General features: G+C 42.3%; 1 protein-coding gene across 1 annotated transcript in view; it reads left to right on the plus strand.

The window, feature by feature from the left end:
• Positions 1 to 23,957, plus strand: part of COL4A4 (collagen type IV alpha 4 chain) — a 112,641-nt gene that overhangs the window by 73,048 nt on the left and 15,636 nt on the right. Inside the window, exons 29-43 of the mRNA XM_073217775.1 lie at positions 122 to 283; positions 1,338 to 1,508; positions 2,076 to 2,219; positions 4,021 to 4,128; positions 5,022 to 5,203; positions 6,370 to 6,433; positions 9,034 to 9,108; positions 11,576 to 11,683; positions 12,299 to 12,406; positions 18,142 to 18,213; positions 19,360 to 19,488; positions 19,579 to 19,692; positions 20,136 to 20,291; positions 22,257 to 22,364; positions 23,434 to 23,442. Of these exons, the coding sequence (XP_073073876.1) occupies positions 122 to 283; positions 1,338 to 1,508; positions 2,076 to 2,219; positions 4,021 to 4,128; positions 5,022 to 5,203; positions 6,370 to 6,433; positions 9,034 to 9,108; positions 11,576 to 11,683; positions 12,299 to 12,406; positions 18,142 to 18,213; positions 19,360 to 19,488; positions 19,579 to 19,692; positions 20,136 to 20,291; positions 22,257 to 22,364; positions 23,434 to 23,442 (1,710 nt within the window). The remainder of the gene's footprint in view (positions 1 to 121; positions 284 to 1,337; positions 1,509 to 2,075; positions 2,220 to 4,020; positions 4,129 to 5,021; positions 5,204 to 6,369; positions 6,434 to 9,033; positions 9,109 to 11,575; positions 11,684 to 12,298; positions 12,407 to 18,141; positions 18,214 to 19,359; positions 19,489 to 19,578; positions 19,693 to 20,135; positions 20,292 to 22,256; positions 22,365 to 23,433; positions 23,443 to 23,957) is intronic.

The raw sequence follows: 23,957 nt of genomic DNA on the forward strand, positions 1-23,957 counted from the left end.
AGACTTAACTTCTTTGAACATGGAGTCAAGATCAAAATGTTTACTTCTGGTATTGATATGCATGAACCCTTTGCTGTAGGCCATCTACTGTGAGTGTCACAGATGCATCATATCATTTCAGGGCAAACGGGCATGCCCGGATTCCCCGGCCTCAGAGGTGCCAAAGGCAGAGAGGGAAGTGCCGGGTTTCCAGGTATCCCAGGTCCGCCTGGCCATTCCTGTGGAAGAGGCGCTGCCGGGATACCAGGGCAGCCGGGTCTGCCTGGGGCTCCAGGCAGTCCAGGTGAGTGTCAGCAGGTGTTATTAGCTGTGGATGGTCTGGGCTTCACCCTACTTACAAATGAATAAGCCTGTTGCTCTTTGATGCCAGCACAACCAGGACTCCTGGCAGAGACGAAGGACTTTATTATTCACGGTGCTGCAAGGAGCATGTGCTTCATGTTGGTTTGTGTCATTTCCACATGTCACCTAAGTCTCATCGGGGCAACAGCATGGGGCTAGATCGATGCCACACACACAGGGGGTTGTGGTATCTGAGAGGATCTCTGAGCCCAGAGCCCCCCTGCTTTATAGTCGCCTGCAGGATAGCCTGCTTTTTGTACTGGGGGAGGTGCTGTATCATCTACCAAGGTTGCTCGCTACAAGCACAACCTTGGAAAATAGCCCAGATAAAGAGCCATTAGGACCTTGTATTTTTGGCACACCAGTGAGACGTGCAGGGGCTCGAGAGACCCCGGAAAGGGTCTCTCAACAGGAGGTGTCAGGGAGCTATTTCCAGTGTGATCTGCGATTCATCCTTCAGACTGTCCCCTGTTATTTAAATCCCAGTGCATTTATCCAAATGCAGGAATGTGCCCTCTTGAAGAACTGAAATGAGACTGGGGCAGACCCTGCCACTACCACTTTATTTCTAGCACCAAGGATACTGGATAATGTTGCTCTGATTTCTACAACTCTCTCTTCAACTGAACAGCCTGAGCGACAGTAACTTCGCTGTACCTTCAGGACCCACCTGGAAAGTTTTCTTCTATTAGCTTTCCCCCCTAAGAGTAAATACAAATAATATGTTTGTTCTTTATCCTTATCCATTAAAAAAAGAGATCTCTTTACAATATTCATGCATCTCTGCTGGGAAATATTTATCAAGTAATCTGTCTTCATAGCAGCCAGAAAAAATATATCCTTAGATTGATGGAGAGCTGCTGTTATATCAGCTGATAAATATTGGTTCACCAGTGATACATACACAGTTTAAGCGACCATGAATATCTTTGTCCTGCCTGGGTGTGGAGCCAGTTTTGGTCTTTATGCACCGTTATCACTGTGGTTTGTCTCAGGTGCCCCAGGTTGGAAAGGACAGCCAGGAGACGTGGGGCCCCCTGGACCAGCTGGAATGAAGGGCCTCCCTGGAGTCCCGGGACAGCCAGGGGCTGACGGAGCCCCAGGGCCCCCAGGAGTCCCAGGCCCCTTGGGGGATGAGGGACTTCCTGGTCTTCCAGGCCCAAAGGGTAGGTAGCTCCTACTCATTATTCCCTGGCCCCCCTCCACACACACACACCACTTTATAACCTGGAAATCCACTGTCAAGTGAAGACTACTTCATATGGCCGATTTACTGTTATATTAGCCTGACTTAGCTCTTCCCTGAGTGACAGCTCCCTTCTTGTCCTCTGCATTGGTATTTCCGGTGGCAGAATGTTTTGCTATAAGGAAAGGGGAAAAGTTGGGGGTAGGTTGAGTCTACAGAAGCCAGAGACACTTCTGCTCCGTGGACTTGGTAGAGCTGATCAAGTGTAGGGTCATGGCTGTTGCACCTCCACTTTGGACGGCCCCACTCTCCCCCCATGTCCACCATGCTCAGTTCTCTGAAAGCATTACAGGATCAGGACTCAGGCACAGGAGGCCTATGCTTCAGACGTGCATGGTGGAAACCTGCCCGGGGTGGAAATGTACAACCATTATGCTGGGTGAGCCATTACGCATGCCGAGCTGGGCGGAGTGCACATCCCTATGTGGGTCTAGGAACGAGACTAGCTTTTAAACTGCCCTATAACCTCATGTTCTCATTTCATCAGGACCCCAAGGACTGCCTGGCTTCCCAGGTTTTCCAGGAGAGAGAGGAAAGCCTGGCCCAGAGGGACACCCTGGCAGAAAGGGAGAACCCGGCGAGAAGGGGTGGCCTGGCTTCCTGGGAGACCAGGGAGTGAGGGGCGCCAAAGGTAACTGCAGTTAATAGCACAGTGACAAAAGATAGGTTGTTTTGAGTATTTGATCAGAACGTATAATATGACTTCTGGGCAATAAAATAGGAAATGGGACCATCCTGCAGCTTGGATTCCTCTCCTTTTGGACCTCTGGTGTTTGTTTTAGAATTTTGAGCAAAATTCATTTTCCTTGCCTTTCAACCTTATTGTATGTAACTATGGAAAATAATAGCACCATTAATAGAAAAAAGTTAACAAGTGCTTTGATTTATAGTATGGGGTTTCAGAGACTCTTCTCTCCTATTGGGAAAAGGGTGCAGGCAGGCCTCTTGGCCCTCAAACCCTGTTGCATTTTTTTCCTTTTTTTTTTAGTATGAGAAAAACAAAGGTTTTCTGCATAGATCTGGACAGTAAATGTTTTAAGCTTGCAGGCCATGTGGTCTCTGTTGAAACTACTCAGCTGAGCTTTGTGGCCTGCAAGCAGCCAGACAGCATATAAACAAACGAGCATAGCTGTGCGCCAATCAAATGCTATTTATGGACACTGGAATTTGAACTTTGTTGAATTTTCACACGTCATAGTGTATCATTCTTGTGTTCAGTTTTTGCCCCAACAATTTAAAAGTGCAAAAACCATTCATAGCTCATTGATTACACAAAAAATGGCAGCTGGTAGGCTTTTGCTCGCAGACTGTAGTTTGCACATCTTGAAACTACGAGTCCACTTTTCATCTGGATGGAGCCTGAGCTGTGTTCTCCCCAAGCCTCATTGAAAGAGAGAGTTTTCATTGCAATAAAATATAAAACTGTGAAGACCACTGGTTTAAATGATCTGTGCCCATTCCTGTTAAATATTTACTTTTGCCACTGGGCCACAAGGCTGCACAGTGAAGGTAACATTTCATTTCTGGTGTTCAGACTGAATGCTTGACAAGTTTTAGAAAGGAGGTTTTTGTTCTTGAAGCCCTTAAAGCCTATTTAATTCAAGTTACCTTTACTTCTCAGTTGATTGATTCTACTAGGATTTTTGTATTACTCCCCTCTAAGTATTTACGTAGAATCAAGGAATCAGAGCGACTCTTTCCTAGCTTAGGTAAGTGACGCTTAGGTAAGTGACGTTTGTCATGCTATTGAGCTCTGCAAAAGAATTTTTTTAAAATGCTTTGTAATGTTTTCGAACCATGGTGTAAAATATTCCCACCATGGCATAAATACCCCTGCCATGGCTGATTTAACCCCGTGAGCTGTTTAACAGCTCACGTGCAGAATTCTTGGATTGTTAGTCACTGGCTCTCACCAGCACATTTCTATAACTGGGCACTGTTTACAAAAACCAGTCAGGAATATCATACATCCTTCCTACCTTTTGGAATTCACCATGTAGAGAACCAACTGAGATAACTGTTTGTTCTTTTAATGTAAGGAAAATACCAGAGGACAGCTAGGAAGGGGACGACAGGGAACTGGAAAATATGAGATGGGCCATTCCATTGTACAAGATAATAAGACATTATTTTAGACCTGGAAGTTCACAAGCCTGCCTTTTTTCACTTAAGACTCTGAGACCAGTTTGGCTGAATCAGTAAATATTCACTGAGCACTCGCTGTCTACCAAACCACATTTCTGGGCAAGCTGGGAGGGGATATAAAAGGCTCAGCCCGTCCTTTAGGAAATCAATCACTGATGTTGATACTATACAATCTATAAATATAAATACAGTTTAATAGATGAAGTGGGAATTTAAAAACTGTTGTAAAGAAAAGTCATGTGTATGGTGCTCTGTTTGTTTTAATCTTGCATAATTAAAATCTAAAGGAGCACAAGGACCCCCAGGAGATGAAGGAGAAATGACCATAATTTCCCCAAAGGGGAGAACTGGGGAACCCGGACCTCCTGGAGATGGTGGATTCCCAGGAGAAGGAGGTAAACACTTACGTTGTTTTGAACTGTATCAAATAAGTTGACTTATTTACAGATTCTTCACACAACATATGTTTAGGCAACATTCCCACTCACTCACACTGAGATCAGAAAAGGTAATTTTTTTTAGATACAAGTATATAATAATGAACCTGTTGGTACCTTTTTTGCTTTTTTGCTTTTTCAGGAGTATTTAGCTGAAGTTCACATGTATTTATAGATTTGCATATTCCAAAGGAGGATCAACCCTGAGATATACATACAATATCAGTTTCAGGTTGAAAATACCACTGGTTTGATGGCTGGTACTAAAATGAATCGCACAGTATCTGTCCAAATCATTTGAGCAGTTCTTCTCAATCCTCAGTGGGTGTCTGCATTCCCTGGGGCGCCTGTGAAAAGGCGGGTTCTGAGTCAGCAGGTGTGGGGTGGGCCCGAGGCTGCCTTTCTGACAGCCGCCCCAGTGCCTGTGCTACTCGCCCTCAGATCCACTGCGTAGCAAGGATTTTGACCACTACGTTGGTGTTCTCTTTCCTAAGCTCAGACTTCATCTGCATGAGACCTGAAGTTCTTGTTTGTCTCTCTCCTTAACTAGTTGTTAGGGGACAAATGTTTTAACTTCTCTGTAAGTCCTTCCTCATTTGTAAAATGAGCAGCATGTTACAGCTGATGAAACGTGTGCTCACTTCCACCTTGGACGGCCCTGAGTCTGATCATGGGCAGCTTCTCTTACGTGAGGTCACTGAAGCCAGAGGGCATCCTGACGAGTCTTAGGGCAGGATTTGGGGTCCCAATACTTCTGATTTCATTTCCTAACAGTAGGACTAAGACCCTCCACATAACTGTTGCCCAGCCTAAGATTTCCTAGAAGTTCGTAACACTTCCAACCCTGTCAGGTGATAAAGGCCATCCTGGGATCCAAGGGAGAGGAGGAGAGCCTGGAAGACACGGACTACCTGGATTCCACAGAGGAGAGCCCGGCAGTCCTGGGCAGCCGGGGATTCCCGGCCTCCCGGGCCCTCCAGGCTCAGCCGGGCTGAGAGGGACCATTGGTTTTCCTGGATTTCCAGGTGGCCAGGTAAGCAGCTGCTGTTTTGGGAGGAAAGGACTAATAAACTTTTCTGCTTTGGGGTTGCCTGTAGGGAGTCATAATCCGCCAGTGTATATCATTGCCCTTTTGCCAGCTTTTAGAATGAAAGAGGTATGCCAAGGAAAGAGTGGAACCTTCCGGAAGGCCATGATGTAACTGATTTCTGACCAGTGTGCCTGCCTGCTTCCCCTGACACAGAGGACCAAGTCACTTACTCCACAGATTACCCCCGAGCCTGGTTTAGAGGAAGGGGAAGACAGGGAACTGGAAAATATGAGATGGGCCGTTCCATTGTACAAGATGATAAGACATTATTTTAGACCTGGAAGTTCACAGGCCTGCCTTTTTTCACTTAAGACTCTGAGACCAGTTTGGCTGAATCAGTAAATATTCACTGAGCACTCGCTGTCTACCAAACCACATTTCTGGGCAAGCTGGGAGGGGATATAAAAGGCTCAGCCTGTCCTTTAGGAAATCAATCACTGATGTTGACACTCTACAATCTATAAATATAAATACAGTTTAGTAGATGAAGTGGGAATTTATAAATTCCATAAAGATATGCCTCATGACTGCTGGTTTACCAGAATAAAAGTCATCCAAAAAACAACCCAAATTCCAGTTTCTAAGCCTCCTGCATGTTTGCAGATATTAACAGAATTTGCTGTAAATACATTTGATCTTCACAATTAGCAAAACAACCCTTGAGAAGCCAGGAGGTACAATAAATGTAGTAGCCTATATCGTATCTTCTGGAAAATATATAATATAACTTGCAATCCATTTTTTGGAATAAAACAGACTTTTAAAGTTTTTGGGTTGAAAATGATTTATAATCATATTTTATTTTGTATCTATTTATACATCCAAACTTAAAATTCAGGTTATGTGATGCAATTATTACTTTGCAATAAAATATAGAGAACTGGATGCTGTCTGTTGGTGTCTCCAATTCTGGAGGAGTTTTAGCAACTTTCAAAAACTGGACACATGTAGTGGTACGCTTGCAATGTATTTCCAGGTTTTTTTTCTACTATTGTAAAATATAAAAACCAACTTGTCTGTGGAAAATTGTAATTGGGTCATGTCATACACGTGCCATTTGTACTTGAAACCCAGTTAAGGTTTTACTTTTATTTCATTAAACTTACCAGGGTGAGCCGGGTTCTCCAGGGCATCCTGGACTTCCTGGAATTGATGGAACAAGAGGACCTAAAGGTATGGTTTGGAAATACAGCAGCCGTCCATCAAGCTCATGGTCCTGGGTGTTTGTAACATTGTGAGCAAGCACTTTGGCTTGAAAAGTAAAATTTATCAAACAATCTGCAACCTCCAAGGGGTTCTTTTGAACTCTACTAGATAGTCAGACACTCACGACCAAGTCTTCCACATTTGTCACTCATATGTGAGGGTACCAGGTAGAAAACGGCCTGCCTGTAGGGCACACCGGGTCCTCCTCCCCAGTGGGAGTCCATGCAGCAGTCCTTGCAGTGACTGCAGCTCCTTACTTGACTGCTCAGAGGCAAGGAGACCAGGTCTACTTCAACAGGCAGTGTCCACCTTGGCTTAGGAGCCCCAGGCCACACAGGAGCCAGTGTCTTGTGTAAGGACTCTTCTATAGGTATAGCCTTTAGGGTCTCAGTTACAAGAGTCAGACACACAGAGAAGGCCAAAGCCATGATTTTCACCAGGTCTTAGTAGTTTACTTAAGAATTCCTGGGCCACATGTAATTTATAATTGGGTTATTTTTACATAAGCCAAGGATCAGTAAAATTTTTTTTAAGGGAACAATCATAAATATTTTCAACTATCTGATCTTTGTTGCAACTACTCAACTGTGCATAAAAGCAACCATAGGCATATGCAAACAAAGGGGTGTGACTGTGTTCCAATAAAACTTTATTTACAACAGACTGCAATCTGGATTTGGCCCCATGCACCTTAGTGTATCTTATGTCAAAACAATGTTGCCTTTTAACACAACTGTCATTATAATTTTATCAGGTTTATAGGGAAACAGAAAGTTAACCCAAGTTCAAAAATGTCCTTAGAGAAGGAGAAGTGTTATCAACCCTTTATCCAAACAAGCAAGCAAACTAAAATCAAGATATCATAAATGGCAGTGTTTACATAAAACCTTTAATATTTTTTCTATCTTTATATGCCATTGGGCTAATATATTTTTTGAAATCTACCTTAAATGATTCACTTTTTTAACCTTAGCCTTAACCTTACTATCTGGGAATTTACATGTTTGATGTGAAGTCATTTTATTTTAATACATGTTAAAATAAATAACCTTCAGCTATGAAACAGTAATTATTTAACTACCTAAAAATCTTCTCCCTTACCACCAATGAAACATGCTTTACACTTTCAGAGACAGTCCATGAATAATTTGGTTGTTATAAGAAAAATGAGCTATGCATACTTATTTATTCAGAAAGAATAATCTAGATTTCTTCTTGAGAAATAGTTACAAATAGGTAAGTTTTCATATTTGAATTTGACATTCTATAGCTTCAGGGTTCAGAATTCATTCCTCTTCTAGTTACCTACACATTTATTATAGTACCTTTGCCTGTCTCAAGGTGCAAACCTACCTCTTCTTATATCCTTCCTACTTGCATTTGGCCATGTTTGCGAGGAACTGAAATGCATTCAAGGTACCTGGAGTAAAAGCTGTCTTGTGGACTCCACAGGGAGAGATACAGTTCTGCCAGACTGTAAGGCTAGTGGAACTTAGGCCTTGGGCAACCCAGGGGTTCTCTCGAGAGACTTTTCTGCTTTTGTCTATGGTCTGTTTTTTACTTATCTGCCTATCAACTGGCTTCATTATTCTTTATTCAGTATCCTTTCTGGATCTTTCTGGATATGTTTGGATTGTACTCCAACATGCTGTACATCAAGGCATTGTGATAATCTATATCATGATAGTCCTTTTTATTTCTGCCTGAATAGCCACAGATCTCAAATTCTCACTTTTTATTCCAATTTCTTGAGTTAGCTGATCTGGCATGGACCAGGTTCTTATTCTACAAACAATTAGCCACCATTATGAGTATGGTCAGGTGGAAGAGAACTTCCATAAAGTATGGTGGGACTCCTTAGGAAGGGATGTTGGTAGGCAGTACTGTAAAATAGGCCTAATTAGTGTCTTAGTCCCTTACAACCCCATATAGTGTTGCCCTTACATACCATACCATTCTGAATCCTCCATTTATCCCTGGCTCCCAGCAATAATGTAAGACCTTGCATGTGGAAGCATACAGCAGCATTGTATAAAAGCTCTCTGAGACGATGGGAAGTCATTGCCTACAATGGCCTTTGAATGTGCTGCCTTTTGTGAAATCACCAATAAAGTGTGCCTTTGTGACTTTTTTTACAAGGACACTGAGTTGAGCTTCCTTACAGATAGTTTGAAATGTGATTGCAGCAAATAAAACAGTAATAATTTCAGCTTTTTGTTTCTGAAACACAGTTTAAGGATATAGTCACTCAATGCCACACAGTTTTCTCAGTAGAGACCTGAACGTGAAACTGTTTTAGGGAATTAAGAAATTTAAGCTTATTAAGATATAATTTCTGGTGATTGTTATGAATATAAAGTTATGTGTGTGTATTTAAATGTGTGTGTTCAAATCACATCTTACATCTATGTATCCATTTGTTCTTATGTAGAAAAATCAAAAGCATTTTTTCAAATATCCTTTCCTGGAATAGTTGAAGATAAACTATGAAGACAAACGTCATAAAAGTTATTAAGTTCCTTGTGTGATTCTCTTAAATAATGTGATGTGCAATTTACCACTTACAGGAAACAAAGGTGATCCTGCAAGTCAGTTCGGCCTACCTGGCCCAAAGGGTGAGCCAGGTAGCCCTGGATGTCCAGGTATAGCTACATATTTTTCTTATTAAAACAAAAAAAGAAGAAGTTTGATTTGAAAAATGGAATAATTACTTCATCTTCCTAGCCGGCAATGATTTTATCAGTATTTTCTGCCCCCTTTGCCCATTAGGATACACATCAGAAGGATTATGTAGGAACACTGTCATCACGTCCCTGGCCTGGAAGGACGCTGGGATCATGCACCAGGGGCTCACAACTTTTTTTCCACCATGGTCCTATGACCTATGATGTTGGCATTAACAATATATTCCCCTAGGCATGCCCTGATTTTTGACAGGTCGAAAATGATTATTTGCAAGCAACAAAAAGTTGGACTATTTTGCAATCTGTATAATTAAAAATACGTTAGCAGTAACCACTCACAATGGCTACAGCTTCAGGTTACCATTGCAGGTCTTTCTTTCGTGCACAGAAAAGCATCAGTGAAAGCCAGCAAGGACTGCCATTGTTGAGCTGTCTCATTGTCACATTTACTGAATATCTAACTTACTAAAAGCGAAACCCAAAAAGTGTAAAACCTCATCCCCAACAATAAATCTAAGTTGTTCAAAACGGTACTTTGTTTATTAATGACAGTTGACATGTAATGCCTCAGAATGGGTTGTGACATACCAGTGAATTCTTGCCCTCTGGTCCAGGCTGTGGCTGGCTACAGAAGATCCACAGTTGACAAAATATACATACCCTTTAATTTAGTGATTCCGCTAGTGGGAACTCAAGTAAACAATCAGATAAGTGTACAAAGATGTGTGCACAGGGATATCCATTGCGTGGAAAGAACAAATGTTCATCCACAAATGACTGGTTAAATAAGTTATGCCCAGTGTCATTCAGCTGATTGTGGACAGTTAAGAAACCAGGTTTGTAGTTAGATGGGTCCCTTGTAAATTAAAACATCTCATATTAATACTTCTGTGCATTACTTTAATTTCTCTTGGGCAATAGTCATGTTTCATTCCATATGAGAGAAAGAACATCTGAGCAAAGCTATTATGGGAAATTTTATTTCTTTGTTTTTATCCTATAAAATTACTAAAATGGAAGTCTAATAGGAAAACAAGCTATGACAATGGCAAAAACTTCTTTCCATCTCTTTCATATGGCTCTTTTACCTGGGAGGTGGTCAAATCAATTTAGATTATAGAATATTTTAACTGAAATGTACAGCTTACATGTATATGTGCAGGGGAAAATAGTCTTGAGGTTGGCATTACAGGGTTTATAGTAAGTACAAGTGAGAAGCCTCAGGAAGGGAAGTTGGTGGTCCAAAGTCAACCTCCACCATTCCTGTGCGTGGGTCTTGGGCAAGTTGCTTATCATTCCTGAGCTGTTTCCTCGCCTGTAAACTGTCCCAGTGCATATTACAGGATTGTTCTGAGGATCAAATGAGATTCCATGAAAACCATTTGTAACCTGAACCTTGCTGCCCAGATGTAACATGTAACTGCTGTCATCAACATCAGTTAGGAGATTTTTCCACACTTACTGGTGTTTTTATGTAAGCCCCTAACGTAGTAAGATTTTACAAGCTGAAAGTAGTCCAAAATGGAGGCCATTGCCTAATATTTTAAGTTAAAAATCATAAATCTGAGTTCTTTTACACATAGGCAAATGTTCTTGAAAACAAATTATTTCAAGAACATTTGAAGTCATTTATCTGGTCTCCTGTGTTTACCACTATTTAATTGTTCTCTTTTCCATATGCTTTAGCTTAAAAAATTTTAATTATGTCATCTGTTATTGACCAGCAGAGTTTACCTAAATAGGCAGTTTCGTTTGACTGGAAAAAGCTGCCTTGAATTTGCTTAAGCCTAGTAAGAAGGCACAGATCTCCTGTCTGACCCAGAGAATCATGATCATACATGATTGTAGTGGGTTCAGTGCTGCCGCTGGCTTCAATTCAAAGAGAAAATACAGTGCATAGTCCCTCAGAAGCTCTGTTCTTAATAAACTGTGATTGGGGAGGCAAGACTTTTAATATTTCAGTTTTTTCATTTGCAAATGAGAATGATGCTACTTTACCTTAGGACAGGAACATTTTCAGGATAAATAAAATAACACACTACCAGTGAAGCTCATAGATCTTAAATTCGATCTGGGCACAGGTATAGGCTAATAAGCTTGTTTCATATGTGCTACAATAAATAATGACTGTGTTGTCCCCAGAGGTTTGTAAATACTGAGCTACATCCTATGTTATATATCATTTTATATTTCTTTAATTTTATTTTATGTGTAATTTATTTGCAGATTCAAATGGTCATTTTTCAGCACAGACTAGTGGTTTGTCCTATAAATATAAAATATTAAAAAAAATACATATAAAGATAAATATAAATATTAAAAAGTAAGAATAGACAATAGCAAGGGCTGATGGTAGAGGTTTTATGGGTCCACTGCCTCAAAGAGCTGCCTGCAACTACTCAGGATCTGGTCTTTCTCTCTTTAGGACATTTCGGAGTGCCTGGAGAGCAGGGCTTGCCTGGCGCTCAAGGGCCCAGAGGACCACCTGGGATGCCGGGTCTGCCTGGCTCCTCTGGACCACCTGGGTGTCCAGGTATTTTGAAAGATGCCTGGGGACTTGCTGGGTACTCACCTAACTCTCAGTATATGGTAAAGAGCAAGTCTTGGCTTAGACCCAGGGTCAGATCTGGCTCTGCTATTTCCCAAACACCTGACTTGGGCTGAGTTTATACTTAACTTACCTATTGCTCACCTGTGCGTTGGAGCTGGTCCTGTCTCAGGGTGCCCGGCACACAGTGATGGTCTGACAGGTAAAAGCTCCTTTCCCGTTACCCCGAGTTCACCTGCCATTCAGGATGCTGGCTTTCTTTACTCCTGTGGTTGTCAGGTGCATATCACACATACAACCCCACACGGCTCCTCTTCCTGCCAATTCAGATCAAAGTGAAAGTTACAATTGTAATCGAGAACTTTAATCACTCAGAAGTGTGTTTTCTCCTCCAGAGGTTAAGTGCATTTTTCTCCCTAGAGTTAGGAGGGCTGGGAAGGGAAAGTAATAAACAGTGTTTCCAGTTACCCGTATATTAAGAACAGAGATGACTTTCCCAGTCAGTGTAACTCATGTCATCAGGGAACCCGATGCATTTCATAAAAGGAACCTCCAAGCACATTTTGCAGGGTATTTGCAAAACCTCCCTGTCATCCTCAGGTCATCAAGGGGTTCCTGGGCCGAAAGGACATCCAGGAGAAATGGGGGATCCTGGCCCAAGAGGCCTCATGGGAGATCCAGGCACACCAGGTCTTCCAGGAATAAAGGGTAAGTCAGAAGGAAGCCCTGCCCATCAGAAAGCTCCGGCCCAAGGAGGGCACATGCATAGCGCCTCTCCTGCGCCGAGTGACTCTGCTCTTGGTCGGGGCCCTTTCCCGTGGATGCCTGTTAGCACCTCCCTACTATTTTCTCCCCAGGGCTTCAGGCAGCAGCCATCCATTCTCTTGACTCACCTTTTACCAAAGCGATGGTGCTACCACCTCCTTTTTGAGGGCGTTTCCCCCAGTGTTTTCCATAGTGTTCAGGCCTATTCATTTATTCTCGCTGCAGATGGTTAAGCATTTACTATATCCTAGATTCTGTGGTAGACACTGGGTACAAAATTTTGAAGAGAACAGACATAGTTACTGCCTTCATGGAACCCAAGGTTAGTAGAGGAGACAGATATTAAATATATATATGTAAATAAATATGTATTTATAGCTATGATATGTGGAAGGAAGACAGAAGAATAAGATGCCCCAGAGAAAGAGTAACTAGGATTCACGATCTCTGTTAGATAAAGAAACATTTTTTTCTCATTGAGTTTTTTGGTCTTTACAGACAATAGTAGATTGGTTATATAATATAGGTTATGACATAATATGATGTAACATAATATGTGTTATGAACAAATCATCACGCCCCTTCATTCTTCCATGGTAATTAGTTCTCTTTAGTTCACTTCTTCCATTTTTGAAACAAAGTTCTTCCCATGGGAACCTTGTGCAAACCTCCAGCACAGCACTTCTGTTGTGTAACTTTTACTTGGAAGTCTTTCTCACCAAGTAGAGTATGATTTTTTTTTTAAAGGACAATTTTTATATCCTTGGCACCCAGTAGATACCCAATAAGTCTGTTGTTTGGTTACTGTGTTTCTAAATTTCTGAATAAGTTAATAAGTGAAGGAATGGAAAAATAGAAGAATGAATAGCTGAGCTGGTAGCTACAGAGTTGAGGGTCTTCATCTCTGTTAATAGTTGAAGATTTCTACCCTGCGTGGTATTTTCTGCAACCAGCCCATTTCTTCCTTCCTCTCTTTTCCTCTCACTCATCTTCTGCTCATTGATTCATCCCTGTACTAAATTTTGGTTGAATGAAAATCACCTCCTCTCAGAAGAGTTGGAAACCTCTTGGGCTTCATCGTTTCACTGTGCTGAAAATCCAAATAATATTTTTCTCTGCTCTCATCTCTCCATGCATCAGATAGCTTTCAGATGATTCCAGTTTTCCAGCAAGTGATGGTCTGGTACGTATTCCTGGTACAGGCCCACAGAGGGAGAAGCCATTTATTTCGTTGTGCTGGCACACTGAAGTATTTCCATGCAGCCAACTATTATTTGGCATACAATGCCCATCCTAAACAAGCCATCTTTATGTGTGTTGAACTTTGTTCCTTTTCATTAGCATTTTTAGCAACGTGATGTCCAGTGATTTGTGATTAATTAGGGTTTCAAACAAAATGATCATTTCCTTGTTTTAAAGGTTTCTCTAGTGATTGAGGCTGTTTCTTGTCTCTGGCGATTCCTACCGCCTTGGTAGGGTGTCCTTTGGCACCTCTTTGAGTGTCTGGAAGATGACATTGGTAAAGAATCAGTGGAAAACACTTCCCATGTGTAACCACTCCTACTGTGTTTGCGCTTTTTCCTACCCTCCTAGTTTAGTGAAATAGCAAGGATTCTCAAGCCCCGTGGTGCCGGCACATCCACCCGATTTGACTGAAATGGCAAAGCTTCTGTTACTGTTCATTCTCCCTTTGCTTGAATTAGTTCTCATTTCTCACATAACTTCAGTACATAATATGTTATTAAAAGCCAATAGGTAATGAATTTGATCAAATAACAACATTACCCCAACCTCCAAGCACCTCGTAATTCTGTGCTGTGAAATAACGAGTTTATCAAGGAGAGAAGGTGAGGAAATGAATATGTCAGCCCAAATCTTCGGACCAGCGAACAGATGGACCCTTCTGTGGTGCTTCCTGACCATACACTGACTCTGTTTCACAGGAAACAGCCAGTGACCTACCGTTCTTTAAAAAAAAAAACACACAAAGCCAAAACAAAGCAGTGAAATACGTTCCTAAAAAATTAAAGCGTCTACAGTATAAATCCACTGTCGCAGTTCATCATGCTGATATAAAAAGGAGCCGCACTCCAGGCAGACACGCTTTGAACTGAGAAACTAAATATTTGAAGTATGTTCTAAATAAGTCAAGGGGACTGATTATCTTGTTTGAACAAACCAGCTGCTGAACGTAGAGTTGTTTGCTCTGCTAGGACAGGCCACATGGCGTCTGGGTTCTGCCTGCGTCCAATCCGATTTAACCTTTAATTAAACATATGCTAAAAGTGGCTTGATTCTTAGATTTAAGTTTCAAGAACATACTCCCTGTCCTCTAAAAAAAAAGACACTTGATTCCTGGTTGGGCATTCGTAAAAGGTTGAAATAATAGAAACCTAAAGACAGCTGTCTCTTGCATGACGACCAGTGTAAAGAATGCGGATTGGGTTATTTTGACTGGGGGCAAGTAAACGTTTCGTAGGACAAAAGAGCACCTTGAAACATCTTTTCTCCAAAAAGAAATGCCATGCAGCTTAGAGCTCCGAAAATCATAAAAATTTTCTCCTCCCTTTTTACAATGAGCGTGCTCCGTCTGCTGCGTCCCTACAGCCCTCACCGCCCCTGACGTGATTGCCTGTGTGCTCTGTGGAGTAAGCGATGGCTCCTCTCTTGTTACCCATTGTCCCGATGGTGCCTGTCGCTAAGTACGTTGGGGACTGAGGCTCCGTGGCGAGGGGGCCATGTCTTACGCTTTTGTGTACTCTATTAGTAAGCACTCATGTGTTCTCTGAATTAAAAATAATCTGTTTCTAAATCTCATGTTAAAAATCTGTTTTGATGAGTTCTCAACTTTGTCCAACCATTACCTGTAGTCTCTCTCTTTGTTCCCATTTAATATTAGGGTGACCAGCTGTCCTGGTTTGCCAGGGACTGAGAGGGTGTCCCAGGGCATGGAGCCTTCAGTGCCAGTACCAGGAAAGTCCCCAACACACAGGGACAAGTTAGTCACCCTATTAAGAGTATAAACCTGTATATAGGCCACTGGGGGGTGGAGAAGTGTTTTCAGGGGCTTTAAAACAAAATAAAACCTCCAAATGGGATCCCTGTTACCAGGAGTGGCTGGCTAACTCAGATGGCCGCTCCATGACCATAGCCCAGAGTGGGAGATCAGACTGGTGAGCGGGACAGCGCCCCGCCTGTGCGTGCAGCCTTAAATGACAGTTGTTAGACAGGAGGGAGACCAGAGAGGTGAATAAAAATCCCCATTATCAAGGAATGTGCTTTGTTAGCCTAATTGCCTCTCATCTACACTGTATATATTTTATGCATGAACAACCTTCTGACTTAGAGATGGGATTGATAAAAAGCTTTCAGTGAAAAGGAAAAATTGCCCTTAAAACCCTACCCAGATGTAGCTGCGTTCAATTTAGAAAGATAACACTGGGTCAGAGAGGGGTCTGCCAGTTCAACAATGGCAAGGGGCTGGGACTGTGACAACTGGGGATCTGGACGTGTTGACGTGACAGTGGAGAGTTGGCAGAAGCTGAGACATTCCGCCCCCAGCCAAGTCCCCCGAGCCATCAATCTTGGTGGCTTAAGCTGGAGATCCAAACACATTGAAATAGCAAAGTGGGCTCAAAAAATTTATTATCATTTCAGATAGATTGCAATAAATATCCAGATCTGGCCGATGAAGAAGATCTGTGTATTCTTTTGGTGCAAACTGGAAACCCTGGCTCCTAAATAGGAAAGAAGATTGGAAAATAAACTCATCCAGAACTGTAGAAGTGGTTAGGAAATAAGAACTTTATGGAAAATAAGGGTACCTTTTCTTTTTCTGTTTTTATTTTTGGTGCAAGAGAATATGGCTCATTTGCCCCCAATCAAAAACTTAAATTTTAAAAATAGAATAACTGTCTGTTTCAAGTACTGATAATGAATAGAATGGAACCAGCTAACTGTTCCATATTCTAAAAAGAAGTGAGCAGAGGACTTGCTTTGATGAACAGATAATAATAAATCCTTGAATTATTTATATGCAAATGGTACCCCTCACTTCCTCAAATCTTATTCATCCTATAAATCTATCAAAGAAAGATGTGACATGCAAATAGAAGCTGTAGTCACTCCTTTCTCTCTGCCTGTTCACTCCCTCACCCACCGTGTTCTACCTTTTCTCACTCACTCATCCAACAAACATTTATTGAGCTCTGTGTGTCAGGAGATATGCTCGGCGGGGCACAGAAAGACTAATAAGACCTGATCTTGCAATCAATAAATTTACCCCCCCCAAAAAGCCAGTCCCCGGAAGACATGGTGTTGCACAACATGGAACATGCACCGGCATGTGGGCATCGGGAGCTCTCCATAAGTGTCATGGGCTGGCTGCGGGGCATTTTCTGTGTGCTGCAAATGTTAGCTGAGGACGTTACTATTGCAAATCCAAGGGACATGACCCTGAACTGTGAGTGACTAGCTGGCTGTGCACTGAGGGGCTCTTACCCTTGGAAGCAAAGACCAGCTACTGGACAAAGATCCACCAGTGAAACTGGAAATTATCAGGGTTGGCCAGGGACTGAGGGGAAGATTCTTTCCTCCAAATCAGTGAGTGGGGAAGACATGTGTGAAGCACCTGGCAGATTTCTGTGCATATTCCTTATCGGCCTTCTTCCCTTCCTTTCTCGGCCTTCCCTCCATCTTTCCCTCTTTTTCTTCCCTCTATCCCCTCCCTATAAATCTATTTATATATTAAAAATTTTTATTATAAATATAGTGTTAATATGCTATGTATTATAAAGAAATATAAGTATGGATATTATAAATGCATATTTATAAATCTGTAGATTTTTGGGTATTCAATGTTCAGTTACAACTTCAGTAAAGTCAAGTTGGTGGAGGTCTCCTTCGAGAACTAAACTGATGCCTGACAAGCAAGAAGATACAGGCATCAATGAGATCACATCGAATTACATAGGTGGAGTGTTCAGTGATCATCATGAAATAAATATAGTTTCTGTAAAAAGGCATCAGAATGGTTCTCCTTGAAAGAACTAGTTGCCAAGAAATAGCTGTAGCCAAACTTGAGTTGCAGGCCTGTTCTTTCTGAGTAGCACAGTGCTTAAAAAAAAATCAGGCAGGTCATGCATTCCACAGCATGCCACAGGCTCCACCTCTCCTTACTGTCTTACTCCTTTTATCTGACTGGATCCTGAAGGAATTAGAATCTACAGAGCATGGTGGGTGGAAAGAGCCTAAGCCTGGAGGAAGGAGGTCTGGGTTTGCTCCCATCCAATCCCTTCCCTTCTCTAGGATTTTATGGTCATAATAATACCGAATGTCACTTTCTACACCAAGATTCAGTAATTCTAGATTGTATCTGATTAGAGAGAGAGAGAGAAAGGGTCACGATATGGTCATAAACCAATAGCCGTATGTTAAAACCAAAGAAATGTATGTGTTAAGCTGTCTTGGCAGAAAATGTCCACCAAATGAATGTGCTAAATAATGACCACTGGCATGGCGTTAGCCCTGATAATGACATCTGGGCAGTGAGAGCTCATGGTTCTCACGTGGAGAATCTGTGGGTCTCCGTCTGCTGGATGGTGCCTGTGAGCTGTGACCAAGTTCAAGGTTGTTCTTCATTCTTCACCTGTGGGTCACAGGCCTGTGATATGTTTCAGGTCCTTCTGGATTGCCCGGCCTGAATGGTTTGCATGGTTTAAAGGGTCAGAAAGGAACCAAAGGCACTTCAGGTAAGAGAATCCTTGGCGAGAGACTGAGCTGCAGCCCGTGGGCCATTAGATTCTGCTGCATTTCCCATTTCACAAGATTTGGGGTGTGAAGCCAAGAAACTAGGTTAGCTTATAGACACAATATCAGAACTGTTTTTAGTGCTGAAGATGCCTTTCATAAAAAGGACACTTGAGAAAACCCAGTTTGGGAAGGAATGGCTGGTCAGCAGTGCCTTTTGTTGATATCGTATGGGACTATCTTGCTACTAAAAATTCTCTGAATAATTGCTTAGGTGGGGCTCCATTTCAACATGTTATGCACCACAAATAAGTAGGATTTGGTGGGTATTGTTTTAAGTGTGGTAATGCCAGGTAGGACCATGTGGTTCTAGTTAGTGCTTTAGCGTCCCTCACTAGTCCACTGCTAAAACAAATTACCTGAGCAGATTGCTGCTATTTTGATATCACATACAAGCTCATCACCAACAGTTGTATTTGGCTTTGTCCCGTTATTCTCAGGGAATGCACACTTGTTGCATTACTTAGAAGATTAGCTCACAATCAGATGAAGTAGCTGGAATCAGACATGCAAACCTAGGGGACTGTGGGAAAAGGGCTGAAATGTGCTATTAGGTTTGCATGTCTTATTGGAGAGAGTGCCAGAGTCTTTATACAGTATGGAAGGTCAGGAAGTAATTTAGGTCACTTAGGATTCATTCAGGGGCTCTTTTCAGACAGCCTGATCCGGTGTGTGCTCCTCCAAGAAGCCAGTGACGTTCTCCCGTTGCCACGTGAAACTCCGCACTGGTTCTCTTCATATGTTGGTTTGCACCTGAAATTTCAAACCAGCTTTTTCATAATTACTTACTCTTGAATCTCATTTGTTTTTACTCCTCCCGTAGTAGAGGTCGGAGAGTTGGTATTATCCCTAAGCAGTTGTTTTCTTAAATTTGGGAAATAAACATAAAACAAATCAAATCTATGGTTGGTAAGTGTGATGGAGCATGAGAGTAAACGGCGAGCCAGAAAGACTGTGGCCAGCGGCTGGTCACAGCAACACCAGCCGCTGCCCTGTCACATCCCTATTTGGAAGCAGTTCCTTTCCAGGCACCACAGCAGGGACAAATGGGGAGAAGACGCAGGGCTGATGCTGTTTTCCTCATTAAGGTTTGCATGAAATGGGCCCACCTGGTCCAATAGGAACGCCAGGGCTGAAAGGGGAGACAGGAGACCCTGGGAGCCCCGGAATTTCTCCTCCAGGCCTTTCTGGAGGAAGAGGTCTCCCAGGTCCCCCAGGTAAGGAGCCTCATACTTTGCCTCTCTTTCATTAACAATTGATACCCTCCAAATGTAGTGAGGCTAACATCTGAACCTGTCCCTCCGCAGGGAGACCTGGGCCACCTGGTCCTGCAGGTGCCACAGGAAGAGCTCCTAAGGGTGACATTCCTGACCCTGGTCCACCTGGAGATCGGGGTCCTCCTGGCCCTGAAGGTCCAAGAGGTAGGAGAAAGTTACGGCAAAGGATGGTGATGCTCCTTTGCACAGGTGCTGCCAACTCCCCAGGGATAAGGGACAGCAGGATGGCAGGGCAGAGCACCTGAGCAGCCCTGGTAATCTGGAACAGGGAAGAGGTCGGAGTGTGGGCAGTGGTGGGCTGTCAGGACCATATGCAGACCCAGAGCTTAGGCCCTCCGTCTTCTTTTTCAACTCTTTCAGACCCCCTTTCTCCGGTACAAACGGCTCAGAGCAAGCCTTTCCCATCACCAGCTTGGTGCTGAGCTTGAGGGCTCAGAAGTTGCTAGCAGGAGGGCCTCTCATCCTAGCATGTGGCTCGCAAACCACTGCCACTTGCCCAGTATGACAGCACCCAGAGTGGCACACACAGAAATAGCCAGCCCTTTGTCTTTGACTGCAGGAATCTTTTTGCCTCTCTCTGTGGTCAGGAACCCCTGGACCCCGAGGGTCTCCTGGCAGTGCTGACCTTCTGAAAGGGGAGCCAGGTGAGGGCGGTCTGCCAGGGCCTCCAGGTCCCATGGGCCCACCAGGCCTTCCAGGACACAAAGGCTTCCCAGGATGTGATGGAAAAGACGGGCAGAAAGGTATGAATGAAATCGTCCCTTAAGTAGTACATGAAGACTTTGGTTAGCTTATCCTTAAGGTCCTGAGGGGCTGTGTCACTGTGAGGTGATCCCTATTCCTATGGAAATACCACATTCCAAAATGTTCTGACTTTCCCAAAGGGTCCTAAATTCTGGGTAACAGTTGGACAAGTCAGAAAAAGAAAAAGCAAGTTCATCTTTAGTCTCTAAGAACATATTTGATAATCTTCTGACTAGAACTTATAGCAATAAATATATAATGCAAGCTACATAATGCAATTAAAAGAGGTAGCAGTCAAACTTAAGTAAAAAGAAATGAATGAAATTAATTTTATACTTTATTTCATTGAACATAATATAGTCAAATATTATTTTAACATATAGTCAATATAAATTATCAATGTGATAATCAGGGCTGGTTCTACAAAGAGTTCCTTCACCATATAAGATGCCTCACCTTCCCACCTTTGAAATTCAATGTGTATCCACTATTTAAGTCTAAAATATTTATTTTAATTAATTTTTACCTAACTGCAAATATTTGGGTATATTAGTTTTTGGTCACCAGGATTTCAGAAAATTATTAAGTTCATAGGACCTTTTTTGTAGAAAAGGGACCCATAATGATTATCCATTTTAACTCCCTTACTTCAAATTAGGAAGCTGGATACCAGAGAAGCAAATGTTGAAGTTTGCATGCCCCTAATAACTAGCCCCCTGCCTGACTTCTGAACCAAATATAAGGCAAAAGATTAGGGCAGTGGGGAGGCCAAGATCACCATGAGGTTGCCATGATGATAATGCAGGTGTCATCTCTGGAATTGTGCAGTGCACAGCCTGGATAACAGCACACAGCCATCCTTTTCCCCTTTATGAGCAACAAAATCAATTTTAGGGCATATGGCTTGTATCTTCCAATTACTGAAGCCCAGATTGGACAGACACCAAGAGGAAAGAGGAGGGGGCTGCCTATACAACCTGTTCCTCTCCCAAATAAGGCACTCTTCCTTCACAGTCGCTGCTTTAGAGAATGAACCACCAAAAATATACTTTGAGATTGGGGAAACAGCATGCCGTACTTAACGGTAACCTACAAAGGGATCTATGAAGAGGTAGAAGTGCTCTTTGGTGGAACCACTGATTATGGCTTAACTCCCATTCCAACGGGCGTACAGGCCATACAGGCCATATAATCCAATGAGCACTTAACTCTTAGAAAGGATGAGAGCCTTTCCTCAGTTTACCTTTTTGGACTTTCCCAGTGGGAAATATTTTAGTTATTACACTAACATTTATTAGGCACCTACAGGAATATGGTAGTGGACAAACTGAAACAGAGTCCCCACTCTTACTAAGTATAGAGTTTCAAGGGAGAAGACAAGACATTCACTCTAAAGGATGCATCAGTAGAAACTGAGAAAAACAAAGCAACACACTTCTAAGAGTTTATCAGAAAGCAGGGGGCCTAGGAAGGGGAGCCTTCCCTAGGAATCAAGGTTTGACTGGCACTCTGCAGAATGAGGAGGGCTTTGTGGACAGGGAAGAAAAGGGACAGCATGTTTGAGGCACTGGCTGACTGGTGCTAAAACCGAGGGGATGAGAGAGTAGCAGGTCTTGGGCTGGGAGGCACGTTGTCCCAAGATAGTGAAGCATCTTCCCTTATTTTCCCTTCATCTTGTCCTTTGTCTCCAGAGAAAGTTCAGGATTACACAGCTTTTCATTCTAATCTGGTTTTGTCTTGATCATGGAACCACTTTCATTCATCCTTGTGATAGATTGCTGTGTTTCCTTCAGACAGAGGCAGCTCTTCTCAGTCTTACAGAAAAAAGTAAGAGACTAATCTGGACTCCAAGGCTGGCTTGCCCCGTTTTGCTGGAGTGAATCTCTGAACTCAGTCCATCAACTGTCATGGGCTCTATCTTCCTTCTATCCTGGGCTTTACCATCGTTTTTATGTTTCTGTTAGGACCAATGGGATTCCCGGGGCCACAGGGGCCACCTGGACTTCCTGGGCCACCTGGAGAGAAGGGTTTATCTGGAATTCCAGGCATTCGAGGGCCCACTGGTCCTCCAGGTAAGCTTCCACTATCTGAACATCTCCAGTGGCCTACACACAGCATTTTGTTTCAATATTTACTATGAGGGTCACCTTACAGAAAGTCATTATTCTGAAATTACCAGCAAATTCTTGAGTTAAGCACTTTCTGATATAAAGATTATATTTATTGTAGGCCACACTACACAACCCCATGTTTGGTAAACTAATATTTATTATCAGAACAAATAAGTTTGAAACTTGGAGTTGATTTTACATATGATATTTCTAAGGTAAATAAACCTGTGTTCCCTCACACAAGAGGCAAAGAGTGATTTGATTATAGTATGTGAGGATGTTATAGTCAGTTCCTGTCCCTGATGTTGCATTGATTTCCCTAGATGTTTTATTTAATTTTTTCTGTAAAGTACATTAGTTCCTATGAAAATAAAAGGATATTTCAATATAAGCTCTATAGGCAACACATTTGTCATTTAGGGTCAGAATGAGTGAAGGGTCGGAAGGGCAGACAGACGTGTATTTGAGATTGGCAGAAGTAATATCTTTCAAGATCCTAAGTCAAAATTATGGTAATGTGGTGTCAGTTCAGAATATTTTGCAATCTCCAAAATTTGCGCTCTAGTCTGAAGATAAATAAACTGTACTGCCTTATGATGGCTCCTAGTATATGACAAAAAGCTTATACTTTGATTCATTCTCACATTTCCTTTCTGTGCAGAACCTATAAAACTCGGCAAATTAATATGGAATTTTCTATCTTCAAATGGATAGAATTTCTATATGGGTTAAATTAGGGCATATTTGCAAGAAGAAATCAACTCAAATTTCATATGGTGCAAGAGGTTCATTTCAGGTCTTTCTAGATATGAAAACCCCATTTTACTAAATCATAGCCGTTCTCATCAGTAATGTCGCTGCGGACTTTTTCTGTAAATAAGATGCTGTCATTCTGCTTGTTGTTGATGCTGTCCTTAAATTATTATTTATGTTTTCAATTTTACTTTTGTCCTAATTCTCAAATTTAAAATCTCTTCCTGTCACATGAAAACTGTCACGTGGCTCCGTTGTTTGGCATGGGTCCCTCCAGGTTCCAGAGGTAAGCACTGCTATAAAATCAATAATTTCCACTCAGTCTGGTTTCTGGTCATTTCTGTACTTGCCTTTTCCACTGTGTGTGTGAGTTAAACTTTGTTACATTTTTTTACAGATGGCCCGCTGTAATTATATGAGGCTTTAATGCCTTGGCTTCCTTGTTACAGATATAGTAACCCCACATTAGAGTGTCCTAACGCCCAGCCTATTATAGGTTGTCAAGGCGTGTGGACACTCAGCTTATGTGATTTCAGTTTGGGCACGGGGATGAGAGCCTTTGTCAAGGGCTACAGGACATGCCAGTGTAAGTTGCTCTTATAAATTCTAGCATACAAATACACAGAAATTCCCTAAAGCAAGTAGAATCAGCACCCTGAAAGGATGGGCACTTGACACCCAGTAAGGGGCTGTGACAAGCCTTCCCAATGGCACCTGAAGTCCATTTTCAAGGAGCAAATCTCTTTGTGAGTTAAAGTAAAAATGTCAGTATTTTCAGCTACGTGTTCACTTAATTCTCCG

Source organism: Manis javanica, chromosome 12, assembly GCF_040802235.1.
Source record: "Manis javanica isolate MJ-LG chromosome 12, MJ_LKY, whole genome shotgun sequence".
Taxonomy (NCBI): domain Eukaryota; kingdom Metazoa; phylum Chordata; class Mammalia; order Pholidota; family Manidae; genus Manis; species Manis javanica.